General features: G+C 40.8%; 2 protein-coding genes across 2 annotated transcripts; both read right to left on the bottom strand.

The window, feature by feature from the left end:
- Nucleotides 1-1,229: 1,229 nt before the first annotated feature.
- LOC127755700 (AP-1 complex subunit mu-2) lies at nt 1,230-5,188 on the bottom strand. Its single transcript, XM_052281378.1, has 11 exons — nt 4,809-5,188; nt 4,558-4,707; nt 4,408-4,470; nt 4,139-4,315; nt 3,956-4,059; nt 2,606-2,713; nt 2,423-2,519; nt 2,223-2,320; nt 2,001-2,142; nt 1,797-1,919; nt 1,230-1,699 (listed from the first exon to the last, which is right to left on the bottom strand). Exons 1-11 carry the CDS (start codon nt 4,935-4,937, stop codon nt 1,601-1,603), a joined length of 1,290 nt encoding a protein of 429 aa, XP_052137338.1. The 5' UTR covers nt 4,938-5,188; the 3' UTR covers nt 1,230-1,600.
- A 3,862-nt stretch (nt 5,189-9,050) lies between these two features.
- On the bottom strand, nt 9,051-13,375 carry LOC127754975 (farnesyl pyrophosphate synthase). The gene is made up of 11 exons (XM_052280593.1): nt 13,102-13,375; nt 11,358-11,498; nt 11,172-11,258; nt 10,811-10,927; nt 10,630-10,718; nt 10,334-10,385; nt 10,133-10,228; nt 10,016-10,060; nt 9,804-9,893; nt 9,660-9,731; nt 9,051-9,405 (listed from the first exon to the last, which is right to left on the bottom strand). The coding sequence occupies exons 1-11, from the start codon at nt 13,243-13,245 to the stop codon at nt 9,277-9,279; spliced, it is 1,062 nt and encodes a 353-aa protein (XP_052136553.1). The 5' UTR covers nt 13,246-13,375; the 3' UTR covers nt 9,051-9,276.
- Nucleotides 13,376-14,158: the final 783 nt, after the last annotated feature.

Here is a 14,158-nt window from a genome sequence, read left to right as displayed (position 1 = left end):
TCCGCCCCCACCACCCCGCGCATCCTCGCTCACCTCGTCGTCGCCGGGGTCCACGCCGGTGACCTCGGGGACCGCTTCCATGTCAGTGTGAGCGTCCAGTGGTCGCGGCGATGGCGGCGGGCGTCCGTTGGCCACCGGCCGCGCCGTGCGCCTCCAGTCTCCTCCAGCTGCCGCCCGTCTTCTCCTCGAACATCCGACCCAGGCGCAGCGGCCTGCTCCCGCGTCGCAGCCGCCACCTCGTCACCCACCGCCGCGTCGCCGGCCGTCGGACCTCCTCCTCTCCCGCCTCGCCCCAGCGACCTCCTCCCACCCGTCGGCCGGCCAGCAGAGAGGAGAAAAGTGAGAGAGAGAGAGGAGGAAGGGAGAGAGAGGGTGATGACATGGCATACTGATATCTGGGGCTCACGCTGATTATGGTTAAAACCACCAAAGAAACTAAAGTAAACGGTTTTATAAATTGAGGGATATCATATATCCAGTTTTATAGTCGAGCATGATTTTATAATAACTCGATGATAACAAGTTGAGAGGGACCTTTTATGTACTTTTTCCTTTAATTATCGATTGATAGGGTCGCGACGATGCCACGAGGGAGTCGCATGCGACGATCCCTCGATTCGCTTGGCCAGGCCGGCGAGACGACGCAAACCACAGCGGAGTAAAGGAGATGTTGAGAAAACGTTAGACAAAGATCGATGTGGCAGAGCCGCAGAGGTGTCAACTACCCAGAGGCCAGAACTACCTCAACAGATTACATGCAGTACTAGGAAACGATCCAAAATCAATCCCACAAAAATCATCCCTCTATAAAAAGGTCGTGATGGAAAGGTAAACGGGTTTGGGTTGTAAACACACCTGAACGAGTCGAAACAATCTACTGCGAAGGTGGGAATATAGTGTCATTGGATAAAGTGGGTTCTTTACATGGCCCAGCTAGTCTAGCTAGTACAGAAAGACTTGGAATCACCAAAATTGAACGTCATAAACATCTCAAAAAACCAAAAAAGCAAACCTTAACGACACGAAATTTGTTCTAAGCCATGGAATATAATTATATAAAGAAGAATGTTGGCATGTGGCAACAATGGATCACGAACGGAAACAGCATTGACAAGATGATCAACACCCTGTAAGGTCTGAAACTCTGAATAGCTGATTCTCACTGCTATAGGAAACCGTCACTGTGCAGGTACACAACAGAAAGCATGCCTTAAAAATAGTTCTACAGGTTCAGCAGTTTTAATCTGGACTTCAAAAGCACCGCCCAGGTATTTCATTTATACCAAATCAGCTCAAGATTTTTGTGTAGTACAAAAGGGGGAAAGTTCGACACCCACAAAAATAAATCAATAATGATACAAGTGAACAAAAAAAAAGTTTTTTTCAAAGCTATACTTGATGGGTAACTTACAGTAACCATGGTAAAGTAACACTAACGAGATGAACAACGAGACAGAAAAACCTTGCATGGTTGAGCTTTTCAAAGACTTCCATGGCAACGTCCCAATGCCAACTATATGTTGTATATCGAGCATCAAACATGTATCTTGGGAGTTGAAATTTAGCATCAAAATCTTTGAGCAGCCATATCAGAGATAACTCATATAAGTCTCAGTTCGTATTCACCAGCCATTGTAATGTATCTAACCCAAGGAAGCGCCTGGTACCCACTCTTTTCAATGATCTTCAGATAGCGAACCTGCAGAAAATACAAGATGGCATACATTTTGAGTGAAGATAGCAAAGAAGTACCATAAGAGCAATCAAGTACATATTTGCAATAGTAATTTGATTACCTGAATACCCGACACAGTGAAATATGGTATCTCAAATTTCACTCGTATTGGTGCCTTCTTTTCAGGAGCTGCTTCTTCTGCAGTTATACTTGGAAGACTAAATTCAGCTCTGCACATGTAATCCTAACAGAAAAACTCACATATATTAGCACACTTCTAGGTAGCATGAAGTAGAAGGCAAAGATGACTTGGCTTGAAACTTACCTTGCCACCAGGAAATGATTTTACTTTCCAGACCATTGCATCTCTCTCAGGTGCATATGCAGCAGAGCCCATTGAAGTTCTTATATTAGGGTTCGTAGCATCTGAAGGAACAGGCACTTCAATTTCAACATTTGTTGCTGTGCTGCAGGTGAAAATAGGAAATATGTCACCTTCCAAGAGGCATTAGTGTAACAGCAAACATTGCTCTTGTAAAATGCTCACCTCCTTTCCTTAAACTGACTTCTTGCTTTCACCATAAGTTCTATTCGGCTTCTTGAATGTTTCTCAATTTGTGCTTCCACCCAGATAAGTGGTTTTACCTTAAGGATATATAAGACAGGCATGAGAATAGCGGAGCAAGGCAGTGCATTTCAGGTATCTAAAGCATCCAATAGCTGTAAATCACAAGCAGTAGAGAAAACCTGGGTGCTAAGTCTGTATGTCATTAGATCGAAAGATCCGTCAGGAGGTATGAAGGATATAGTTCTATCATTCTCAAATCTAGCCAACCTCACGCACCTAGTAATAACAGAAGAGAGAGGTCATATATGGCCCTGCTCAAATTGTCAAAGTGACTTGAAAAAAATGCTAAACTGTTTACTTACTGGTGAAATTTAATATCATCAAGATCTATTGCTTTTCCTTTAGTAGCTCGGCCTTGAGCCTCCAAAAGAACCCTATCGTTCAATCCAAGTTTGCACTCAGGCATTCCACTGATTCACAATATTGTTCAGTATTAGTGGGGGTCAGAGATGTGCAGGAAAACATAAATGGTTGGGGTGACAGCATAACACAAATAATTTGAACTTTGAAACATAGATGGAAAACATAATTCGATGGGGAGCATGGCGCATGAGTATCATCAGATGATCAGTTCAGAATGTCTGCTAAAAGGTAGACATCTGAAACAAATTAAACGGAATACTCCCAAATCCTGGTAATCTGCAAAGCACTCTCATTGCTTATATCCTAATAATCTTAATTTGTAGGCTCCGAAGCTATAATTGACATTTAGAGGTATTTGCTAACATTTTGTGATGGGTATGGCCAACATCAAACACTTGAAATGCAGTATCGATGTTCCCAGGTCATAAATTGTATGTCCATCTTTCAACTGCAAGTCACTTTATGATCATATGAGAGACCACCATTCTTTCTGAATATGGGATATAAAAGATGCATAGACATTTTAAAAATTAGAAAAAAATGGTGCGGCACATCTCCCAGGTAGTGCTTACAGAGTGAATTTCTACCTTGATCAAATTCCTTGATGATTTAATGTGTGGCAATAGCAGTTCTTTATACAAATACGTGATAGCCTTGGCAAATCAAATTCATATAACAATAGTTGACGTTTGAACTTTGAACCAATTCTAAAGTCGTCAGATAGTATTGCATGGAAATTGATCTAGCTCAAAAGACATTCAGCATGCTTTCATTTCTTTGTCCAAGATTTATGATAGATCTAGTTGCATAACAGAAGAATCTACAAGCAGTAATCTGTTAGAGACGAAGAGGTTTCTAGAATAAGACTTCCTGAAAACTTTCAAAGGCAAAAGGTCAATGAAACACTATGGCTACATGATAAAATCATGAAATTTCAGAAGTGAAGCGGTAGTATAATACTTAGTTTGACACACATAAGAATGGAACAATTGGAATACAAATACATATTAAATGCATGATTACAGGAAAAATGAGCATATGAACCAGCAAGTAAGATGACGCGTTTACTTCACAAATAAAGAAAGTAAAAAAGTTTGCTTAGGCCATCACTTAAACAGTTCAATTTTCTGATAAATGGTCTTCTAAATGGGCAACTAGGTTGGACACTTCATCTATTGGTGAGATCCGATTGAAGGTACCCTGAATGTTCACTCATATAAATGTGATCCCTATTGAATTACAGATCCAGATATCATACTACTAGTTCCACAATAACATTGTAGGCTCACCTCAAATATGTCCGCATCTTCAGTGCCCCAACAACATCTGATCTCACAATCTGCCCATTGCTGTTAACAAGAATGTTAACACTCTCCACAACATCCAAGAACACCTGGAAACACATCGGTTAGATAATTTGGAAAGCACCATCACAAAACTACCCAAAATAACAGAGTGAGCCTGTATCTTACTTCATTCTTCTTGTACCGAATACCCTCACTCCGCCATGACACGGCATTTGTCACTGCCATAGGTGGCCTCTGTGATACCTCCATCCTGTACGCATCCGTCTTAATGAATTCACTTAAGATTTTCGCCTCCGTGTATTGTGGGTACCCAAAATCCATCATTTCATCAAGCAACTCATACTGCAGGCACAAATCAAACACCATCTTGTGTCAAATCCAGTAGATTGTGCAGCAAACCAGAGTGATGCTTAGCTGCTTGCACCATTACTTACCACAACGACAAAGTTATCCCTCAGCGACTCTTCCTCCAACTCTTCGAAATAGTGCTTGAACACCTGCACTCATGCACAAACCAACTTCGTGAACAAACTGAACGCTGAACATGTCATCTGCGTCCCAGGATCCAGGGTGGGTATACGTACATCAACGACGCGGTGGAGGAAGAGGAGGATGCTGGCGGCGTTGCAGTTCTGGCGGGAGGCGGTTAGTAGGAACACGTTGTTGTGCTGGATGAACATGTAGGTGACCCCGGCATCGTCGTAGACCACCGGCGAGTGCGCCTCCGAGTCGCCCTGTTGGTTCACATCAGCTTAGCGCGCAACGCCACCGGCGAGCCACATAAATCCTACGAGCACGAGGAGATAGAGAGAGGCCGGGATGCGCGAGCGCTTACCTCCTTGTCGAGGAGCTTGGTGAAGAAGCGCTCAGCCTGGAGGGCGGAGACGTCGCCGCGGTAGTCGCGCCAGACGAGGACGCGGCCCTTGATGTCCAGCAGGAACAGCGCCGACACCGCGCCCGCCATCGGCGCGGGGTGTATATGATCCCGCCCCGCCGGATCTGGATCTACCCGCCTATCGCCCTACCGGCGACGGCCGGCGGCCATCCGGCGGTGATGCGGGCGGGCGGGCGCGGGATTCTCCTCGGCTTGTCGCCTGCGGAGTCGCGCCGCGCCGCGGTGCCGTGCTCGCGTAGCGCGGCGGTGCGGGTGTTTGGGTGGATCGGAGACGGGACGCGGGGAGCGGGGAGATCGGGAGTGGAGACGGTGAGGAGGGGCAGGATCCGGGGAGGTTTTCTCTCCTGTCCCACTGTACGGTGGGTCCCAGGTATGTCTCTCTGGGTTCTCGGACTCGATTGTCAGAAACTCATAATATTGAGAACATATTTAGATGAGACTAAAATTCCCTATCACATCAGATGTTTGACACTAATTATAAATATTAAACATATACTATTAATAAAACCCATCCATAATCTTGGACTAATTCACGAGACGAATCTATTGAGCCTAATTAATCCATGATTAGCCTATGTGATGCTACAGTAAACATTCTCTAAGTATAGATTAATTAGGCTTAAAAAAATTGTCTCGCAAATTAGCTATTATTTATGTATTTTTTTTTGAGAATTACACAGTACAACGCAGACACTCACAACGCACGCACACGCAAACCCTACCCCTATGAGCATCTTCGAAGACTGGGCCGGCAAATCCTGTAGAGATTGACGAAGTCACCACAGGCGCCTCGCTGTCAACGGGTACGTCGCCTACCACTGAAAGCACAACGCTGAATTACACAGTACAACGTAGACACTCACAACGCACGCACACGCAAACCCTACCCCTATGAGCATCTTCGAAGACAACGGGTACGTCGCCTAGACACTCACAACGCACGCACACGCAAACCCTACCCCTATGAGCATCTTCGAAGACTGGGCCGGCAAATCCTGTAGAGATTGATGAAGTCACCACAGGCGCCTCGCTGTCAACGGGTACGTCGCCTACCACTGAAAGCACAACGCCGTTAAATCCTGGAAAATTCGCTCCCACGGGGAGTCGAACCCAGGACCTCAGGTGCTACTGAGGCTCTTGTAACCACTAGGCTACAGGCCCTTTCGCTATCATTTATGTAATTAGTTTTGTAAGTAGTCTATATTTAATACTCTAAATTAGTGTCTAAATATAAAGACTAAAGTTAAGTCCCTGCATCCAAACACCACCTGAATTGCAGCGATCAAACAAATTGGATTGGGCAAGTACAAAAGTTTGGATGAAAAATCGTTACTCCCTTCGTCCCAAAAAAGGCAAACCCTGGGTTTCCGTGTCCAACTTTGACTGTCCGTCTTATATGAAATTTTTTTATAATTCGTATTTTTATTGTTGTTAGATGATAAAACATGATTAATATTTTATGTGTGACTTGTCTTTTTAATTTTCTTCATAATTTTTTCAAATAAGATAGACGGTCAAACGTTGGGCATGGAAATCAAGGTTTGTCTTTTTTTTGGGATGGAGGGAGTAGGTTTCTGTGGCTTCTTTTGAATTTTGTGGGGTTTATTTTCTTTGTACCAGTAATGAAACAATATACATAACTTATTTTTATCCAACAATTTGTCTGATTTGCTATCCCACCAAGCAAACCATCTCCATCAAAACACTGTCCTATCAAAATTTTGATAAAACACATCTATTGATCTTGTATGCACCTTATTTTGTCACCAAATGAACATATCCTTTCTAATTATGTCCTACAAAATTTTGGTATTGCCAATGGGTACAATAAACCCAAATCTCAGCTTGACATGGGCATGTTGGAGATGATGAAGTCTAAGGCTGTCTTCGGGAGCTCCTCCCCGGCACGCACAACAAAACACGTATTATTGGATGATTAATTAAGTATTAACTTTTTTTAAAAAAATAGATTAATTTGATTTTTAAAACAACTTTCGTATAGTTTTTTTTTTCGCAAAAAACACACCGTTTAGCAGTTTGAAAAACGTCCGTGCGGAAAACGAGAGATGTGAGTTGGAAAAATTGGGATAAGAACTTAGCCTAAGTGGCAATGAAAAGGCTACATCCATTTATTGGAATAATTGGAACTTAACATCATGAGGATCATTATGGAGAAACCGAAACCAAGACAAAAACGTCAGCCAAAGTACATAAGGTAAAAATATTGGAAATTTTCGATTACATGAAAGATACACACATTCACACCCTATCCAACATGCTATAATTTTAAGGTACTTAGGCTAGAAAGATTATTCAAGTTGAAAAATAGCATAATGCTGAACAGATTATCCACATGTGATTCTCATGATATTGTTTTGTGACTTGGATATGTTTGTGGTGTTTTTGAGTCAGTTTATGACTACATGTCAATGGAGCAAAATCGATTCAATTTGATTGTGCTTGCCATGGTCGATGGAGGTGGGTTGGCTTCGTTTGAAGCCATGCGATTTTTTACACTTCCTTCTTCAATGTTCCAAATGGAAAATGTTTCTTTCATTCGCTCGATGGAGGCAAATAGAGGAGACCAAAGCTTTGTCCTTGTGGTTGTACGTTGATATTGATGCCTGGTCTTTGCCGTTGGCGATCAAATGGGGTTGCTACGTGGGTAGTGATCTCCGTCTTGATTGGGAAGATTGGTTGACGACTATTGAAATTGGTCTAGCAACCATGACTAGTCATGAGCGGACCCTTCGGATGTTTTTGACGAACAATAGTCACCATGGGCAATTGTTACCCCTACTATATTCGCTTTAGCTAGACAGTGACATGGAGTATAAGCAATGATGATGGCATGGCAGAAACTATGATCTAGTTCATCTAGATTCGGCAACATCAGTTCTTATTTGTTGTCTCGTTGTTGAAGGTGTTGTCTTACATTTCAAATAAAAATCCACCCATGTTTTTTTTTTATGACCGCAACACATATAGGTCTTGACCTTCTTGAAGACCCCACAATTAATTTTCATTAATAAGGAGAGAAAACTGTACAAAAGAGTTGAAGATGCTGTTTTGGAATAGGTGCATAATACTTTGTGTTTGTGTTAATTATGTGTAGGGCGAGTTGCTGCAAGGCAATATGTTCATGTTTGCCTTTTTAGGATGTGTGCATCCCTAATTGATGGAGGTCAAGTGTAGTTTCATTTCAATGAAATTCTTCTCATTATCTAAAAACATACCAAGAGAACACCGGTGGTGCAATATTAAATTTGTGGTTACATAACTCTACGTACAATGGTTCAAATTTTGGTGTCCAAAAATATTACACATATATGTGTGAATACACTCTCAAATCTCAATAGGAATTTAATGAGACCATCGATTTACTATTCTAGTGTTGCGTGCATGTATCTATTTAAAAAGGTTAAGGAAGTCGTTTTGGACAGCGACACGGTCTCCAAAATACAATTTTGACTTCTTGTTTCTATAAAAATATTTATTGAAAAGTGATATATGTATAATTTTATGAAAGTATTTTTCAAGACAAATCTATTCATATAATTTTTACATTTTCAAACTCAACAACTTGATTATATTTTCAAACTTAACAACTTGAGTGTTATTCATAATTTATATTCCCAAGGTTTGACTTAAATATTATCCTAAACGACTTTCTTTACAAGTACGGAGGGAGTACATGTATCTGATCTCTCGGGTGCCATGAATTAGGCTAATGTTAATTATAAGTTGTATGACTTATCTGCAACAAAAGGGTAATTTATGGGTAAAAATAAATAAATAAATAAATAATTTATGGAGTATATGTCTAGCGATTTAAAAGTCAATACTAACAAATAAACTATGGAAAGAAAACAAATCATCTCTAAATTAAGTATAGCAACAGGTTATAAGTTGTAGGGCAAACGATTAGAGGTGCAAGAGTCACAGGCTCCAAACCTGCTGCACAAAGTTTTGCCGGTCAATTCATGTATAGAACCATTCGAGACGAAAGATTCAAAAGACACTACACCTTATGTGACAGGAAGCTTCTTTTCATACGATAATATCTCTTTCTAGATCTGCCCTTACTTAAAATTCGCATGCTCAAACAGGGCTTACTTTGAAATGCGCCCTGCTATTTGAGCCTTCGAATGCAGATAAGTATGAAATTGGTAAAAATGAAGCTAGCAAAAGCCAAAAACTAAAATTAATGATACAAGCAGTTCACGCACGCATAAATAGCACCATGCTTCATTATTTTACGGAGTAGCACGCTGTACTACACGGTACGAACATAACCATAATACACACAACATCAGGGAACAGTCCCCATGATTCTAGTTACCAGTTATTTGTCCCCACGACTCTAGTTACCAAGCAAACATGAAACAGCTTCTCCATGAGCTTAGCTCTACTTCTGCCTCTTGTAGATCTTGTGCAGGAAGGATTTCAATACATTCTGAACTGCTTTGTTCGGATGTGCTTCGATGTCGGCAATCAGCTTATTGTAACTCTCCCTCTCGTATTCATGAAATACGGCCTGCAGTATAACAGATAAAAGCAGTGCCTCAGGTCTTGCAATGGATAAATGAGAAATTCTGAATTATTGTTTCAAGCATCTTCAACAAATGAGTTCCTTCTTATTCTTAAAAAAACAACTGAGTTCTAAGTTTTGTTCCTCATCGAGTTGGGATGGTAATTATTCTTTTTCACACCTGCGTATGATGTCTGCATATGTTTACTCAGGTGATGATGATACACATAACATAAATACAGAGAACGGTTAAGACAAACCTCCAGATTAAGTTCTTTATACAGATCCTTCACTTTTGCAACACATTCAGGATCTGGCTTCCCATAATTTTCCTGTCAATTAGACATAAAGGATTCAGATGGTGCCCATGGGTTGATAAAAACTACAAAGTTAATAATACTTACAAATAGAATGTGCTTTTGGTTCTCGTCAGCACGCTCGAGAGCTTGCACAACTAACCATGAGCACTTGTAGTCTTCAATGTCCGTTCCAATCTGCATTAAGATTTCTACTGATCAGATCATAAGCTACAGATAAAATAAGCCTGGACAGCAATGGACCGATTGGCAGTAGCCATACTCATTGGGATTAGTACAACCACAACGGGCACACTAACCTTGCCAATAAACTCAGGATCACCATAACAATCTAGATAATCATCCTGTGAGAAAACTCGTATTAGTGCGGTAGTCCAGTAATATATAAATTCACAACCAACAAGGTGAAAAGGTACCTGAACTTGGAAGTATGTCCCCATTTCCACAAGAATGTTCTTAACATCACCGAAGTTATCCAAATTCTCACCAGATAGCAGCAAAGCACATGCAACCTTGGATAAAGAAAAATATTATTGCTAGTGATGACAACTATTCGCAGATTACCGAAGTGAGAGTTTAAAGATGGAAAAAATCCATAGGAGAATGGTAAATCCTACCGGAAGATAGAATGAGTAGTAAGCTGTCTTGTACTGAACAATGCGGCGGTGACTGCACAATATGTCAGTTAAAAGAACACCATTAAATGAAGATCATAACCCAATTCTGAACTGCTAAAATAAAATATAGTGCAAATACAACTCATTCTAGAAACTACACATGGAACACAGAAAAGGAACTATCTGTTATTTTTTCCGTTCCTTTGTTTTGTTTGAACCTTATTTTTAGAAACAAATGGACAGGAAATCATGCAAAGAAAGAAAGAAACAAACACGTAAATGCAAAATGAACTTACACTGTCAAGTTGTACTTTGTGAGATCCTTTTCTCCCTCATGAGTAGTAATAAGATCCAACAATTGACCTGAAGCAGTCTTAAACTCAACCTAACAAAACAAAAACATACAACTGGGCATCAGGGAGAAGCGTACAGTATTTTTTTCCCAACAATATGTGCATGTCAGAAGATACAACTTACCTCATTGAACAAATCAATGAGATCAACATAATACGGCTTTCCTTTAAAATGGCGTTGAAGAATTCGTGAAATATGGTTGCGAAGGATAATACCATCATTTACAGCAATGAGCCCAACCTATTGCAAAACAATGAAATACACAAATTTAGTTTTATAGGTAACAGATAGCAATTCAACATTGTGCTAATCTGATCACACTCCTTACAAGGATTGAAAAAAGGGAACATGAATCAGTTACTTAATGCATGACCTTTTTTTTTTCAATGCCTGTGCAATTCTGGATTATAATTCATACAGTTATAAAAAAACAATATATATAAAAAAATTGATGTGTACAAAGGATGATTGTTCTGCTACTGACCTGAGGCACCCTAAACCAGCAAGGCTGGCCACGTCGTGTTTGAGAGTTGTCCATAATATCATCAAGCACAAGAAAATAAGCTTGAAGCTGCAAAATTATGCAGAACCATCAGTGGTGCCACACTTAGCATATAACTTCACTTGGCTAACAAACATCCTACAAGATAGCATTTGGAGAAAACATTACCCATTCAATGCACCAACCAAGGGTGCAGGCAAGAAATGTCTCATTCTTATTCAGAACATCAGTGCCCTTCAACATCTTGAAACTATCAATGACAGAGATCCCGCGGTTGCACTTTCCTCCGAGCACATTGTAATCCAGCATCTGCTCCGGATAAAAAAAAATGTCAACTACTTTAACATACTCAAATATACTGTATGTCCAATTTCTGTGGGTATGATTCTGATATCAATACACAATAAATAACAATGGTAAATGGAAATGGAAATGGTAATAGGTAGAGGATAAAAATCAAACAGAAACAAACCATCAGCAACCAATCATTTACACTTAGCTACTACTGTTGTGTCATTAACAGTAAAAAGTAGTAAAACTTTTAGAATACACCTGAACAATGTATTGTGCTCCCCAGCTTTTCACCTATATATATTTTATTACCGGTGTTTCGCTTTGGACAACTCTTTAACCAATGCTTTCACTTTGGACCGGATAATTTACCTTTGTGGCACTTTGGGCCACCCTCAACTCCTTTATCCATCTGCATTCATATGTCAAAGAAATGATCTACATATAGCCGAGGGAGTTTATTGACGAGTATGAGCCGGCATACTCGAGGTCATTCATATGCTTGAGAAGAGAGTTGGGGTGTCCCAAAGTGAAACAAAGGCAAGATTTACCTGGTTTAAAGTGAAAACATTGGTCAAAGGATGGTCCAAAGCGAAACATCAGTAATAAAAGGTGACCCAAAGTGAAATTTACTCTTTATTTTTGAAGGAACATCTGTAATATTTATACTGTCTAACCAACGGGATCTGAAATATTAACATGCAAAGTAGTAAAAACAACTAGCTCTTTTTATCTTTCCACGGTTAAGGAGATGCAGCTTGGATCTGAAATATTGACATGCAAAGTAGTAAAAACAACTAGCTCTTTTTAACTTTCCACGGTTAAGGAGATGCAGCTTTGATAGATCGTTTTTGCTGCAATATAGAACAACTCAACATACGGTGAGTTCATCTTTTATGTCAAGGAAACCCACAGCATTTTCACCTTATCGATCTAAATATTCCAAAAGATGTACTTAGGCAAAGATCAAAATACTCAACAAGAATTTTGTGCCCCCCTTCCTCCAACACACACACAAATAAAAGAGAACATGGTGTCCAAAAGGCTAGCTTTACTAATTTTTTAAAGGATCTGTTGTACAACAGAAATGAAATCCGTATGCTTAAAGTTCATAAGGTGACTTTATATGATCTACTTCACCAGCGACTGTAGGTAAAAAAAGACACTCCTGTCCGGCTTTTCCTAACAAGTTGATCGATCAATCACTGTAGCCCAGAAAAGCCCTGCCTTCCTTGTTCACCTACTCTTGTTAACAGATAAGAGAGAGAGATTACTCGCTCTGTTGCTCAGAGTTCAGACCCACTATGCAATTCAACACACCATATCGATCTGTATGTGAGACGTAAACTTACTTCGTTACCCCCTAGTCATTGCTCGCATACTCCATACTCCTAACATTCTACCATCAGGAAACACATATACCAATAACAGAGCGAATCCACCAGCCAAGCGCCACTCGTAAGCCCAGAAAACCCGGCGAAATTCCAAAAGCCTTTGACGCGTCACGCGAGCACGTAGGCATCAACGCCACCCCCTCCCTCCCCTCTCGCTAAACCAGATCAAAAACCAACATCCGTATCCCTCCCAGCATAAAGGATCGAGGCGGGGAAGAGAGCATTACGCGGTCGATCCACTGGAGCGACTCGTCGGTGAACTCGAAGGCCGGGTCCTCGAGCATCTCCTCCTTGAGCCTGCTGTATATCTCCGCGAACGCGGCCTTGGAGGAGTCGCCGCTCGCGCCGTTCGCCACCACCGCCGCCGCCATTGCGCCGCTATCCCTCGACTGCCTCACGTGCGATGCGAGGGCGCGGAGAGAGAGAAAGAGAGAAGAAATTAGTGGCGAGTATTGGAGAGGAGATGGGGGATGAGGACACAGAAAATTTTGTGGGGAGAAGCAGCTTCGGCGCACGCGTTTATTTAAGGACGGGAGATGGGCGCCGTGAGAGGCACACGTTTGTTTGCTTGGCTGGTTTGCGGAACTAGCGTTCCACCCTTTCCAGAAAACACCGTGAATTTGACAGGGTTTTGGGAGATTTTAATTTGAAAGAAACGTGTAGAATAATTGGGAGGAGATACGAATAAACGAGTAACGGATTGGAGGGCGACAGACTGACAGTGCGGTCTTGGCTACTGATTTGGGTAGTACTCCGCAAAATCATACTATTTTGTTTAATTTGCAATTTGGTTGTTTAGATACAAACATTTATTGTTATTGTTTTAGCTGCAAATGCATGGTAACTCAATAGAATTTCCACTACAATTAAAGTATTCATTAGTAAAATCTACCGATGCATGTTCATGTCATGTAATAATCCAGAAAACAAAATATATTTGGGTTGATCGGATTCATGGTATACAAATTTACCGTAATGAAAAAAAAACATTATTATTTATTGTACCGGCTTCGTGTCAATGGTATTTTTAAAATTTTGAATTATGCCATTATATGTGTTTGAGGTGTTGTTAAACCAGTTTTTTTCATACCGTATTTCTATATGGACCAAAAATGCTCATACTAGTTATTACTTCATTTGTCCCAAAATATAACAATTTTTAGCTCTTAGGATTTGTCCCAAAATATAACAACTTCTCTACCAACATTCTCCTCCCAACCAATTACAACCCTCCAACATTCACTTTTCCCACCTACCTCCACTATTCATCTAATCACAATGCTT

The sequence above is a fragment of the Oryza glaberrima genome, chromosome 1 (genome assembly GCF_000147395.1).
Source record: "Oryza glaberrima chromosome 1, OglaRS2, whole genome shotgun sequence".
Classification (NCBI taxonomy): domain Eukaryota; kingdom Viridiplantae; phylum Streptophyta; class Magnoliopsida; order Poales; family Poaceae; genus Oryza; species Oryza glaberrima.
The sequence above is the reverse complement of the archived record's forward strand: the minus strand, read 5'-3'. Positions and strand labels throughout refer to the sequence as shown.

Excerpts from the sequence above, each read along its gene's own strand:
- LOC127754975 (XM_052280593.1), bottom strand. The coding sequence starts at position 13,245 with ATGGCGGCGGCGGTGGTGGCGAACGGCGCGAGCGGCGACTCCTCCAAG. Across the intron at positions 11,259-11,357 it reads TTGGTTGGTGCATTGAATGG|CTTCAAGCTTATTTTCTTGT; the intron begins GTAATGTTTTCT and ends ATAATTTTGCAG. Across the intron at positions 10,386-10,629 it reads ACAAAGTACAACTTGACAGT|TCACCGCCGCATTGTTCAGT; the intron begins GTAAGTTCATTT and ends CATATTGTGCAG.
- LOC127755700 (XM_052281378.1), bottom strand. The coding sequence starts at position 4,937 with ATGGCGGGCGCGGTGTCGGCGCTGTTCCTGCTGGACATCAAGGGCCGC. Across the intron at positions 4,316-4,407 it reads GGGATAACTTTGTCGTTGTG|TATGAGTTGCTTGATGAAAT; the intron begins GTAAGTAATGGT and ends TTGTGCCTGCAG. Across the intron at positions 2,714-3,955 it reads AAGATGCGGACATATTTGAG|TGGAATGCCTGAGTGCAAAC; the intron begins GTGAGCCTACAA and ends ATTGTGAATCAG.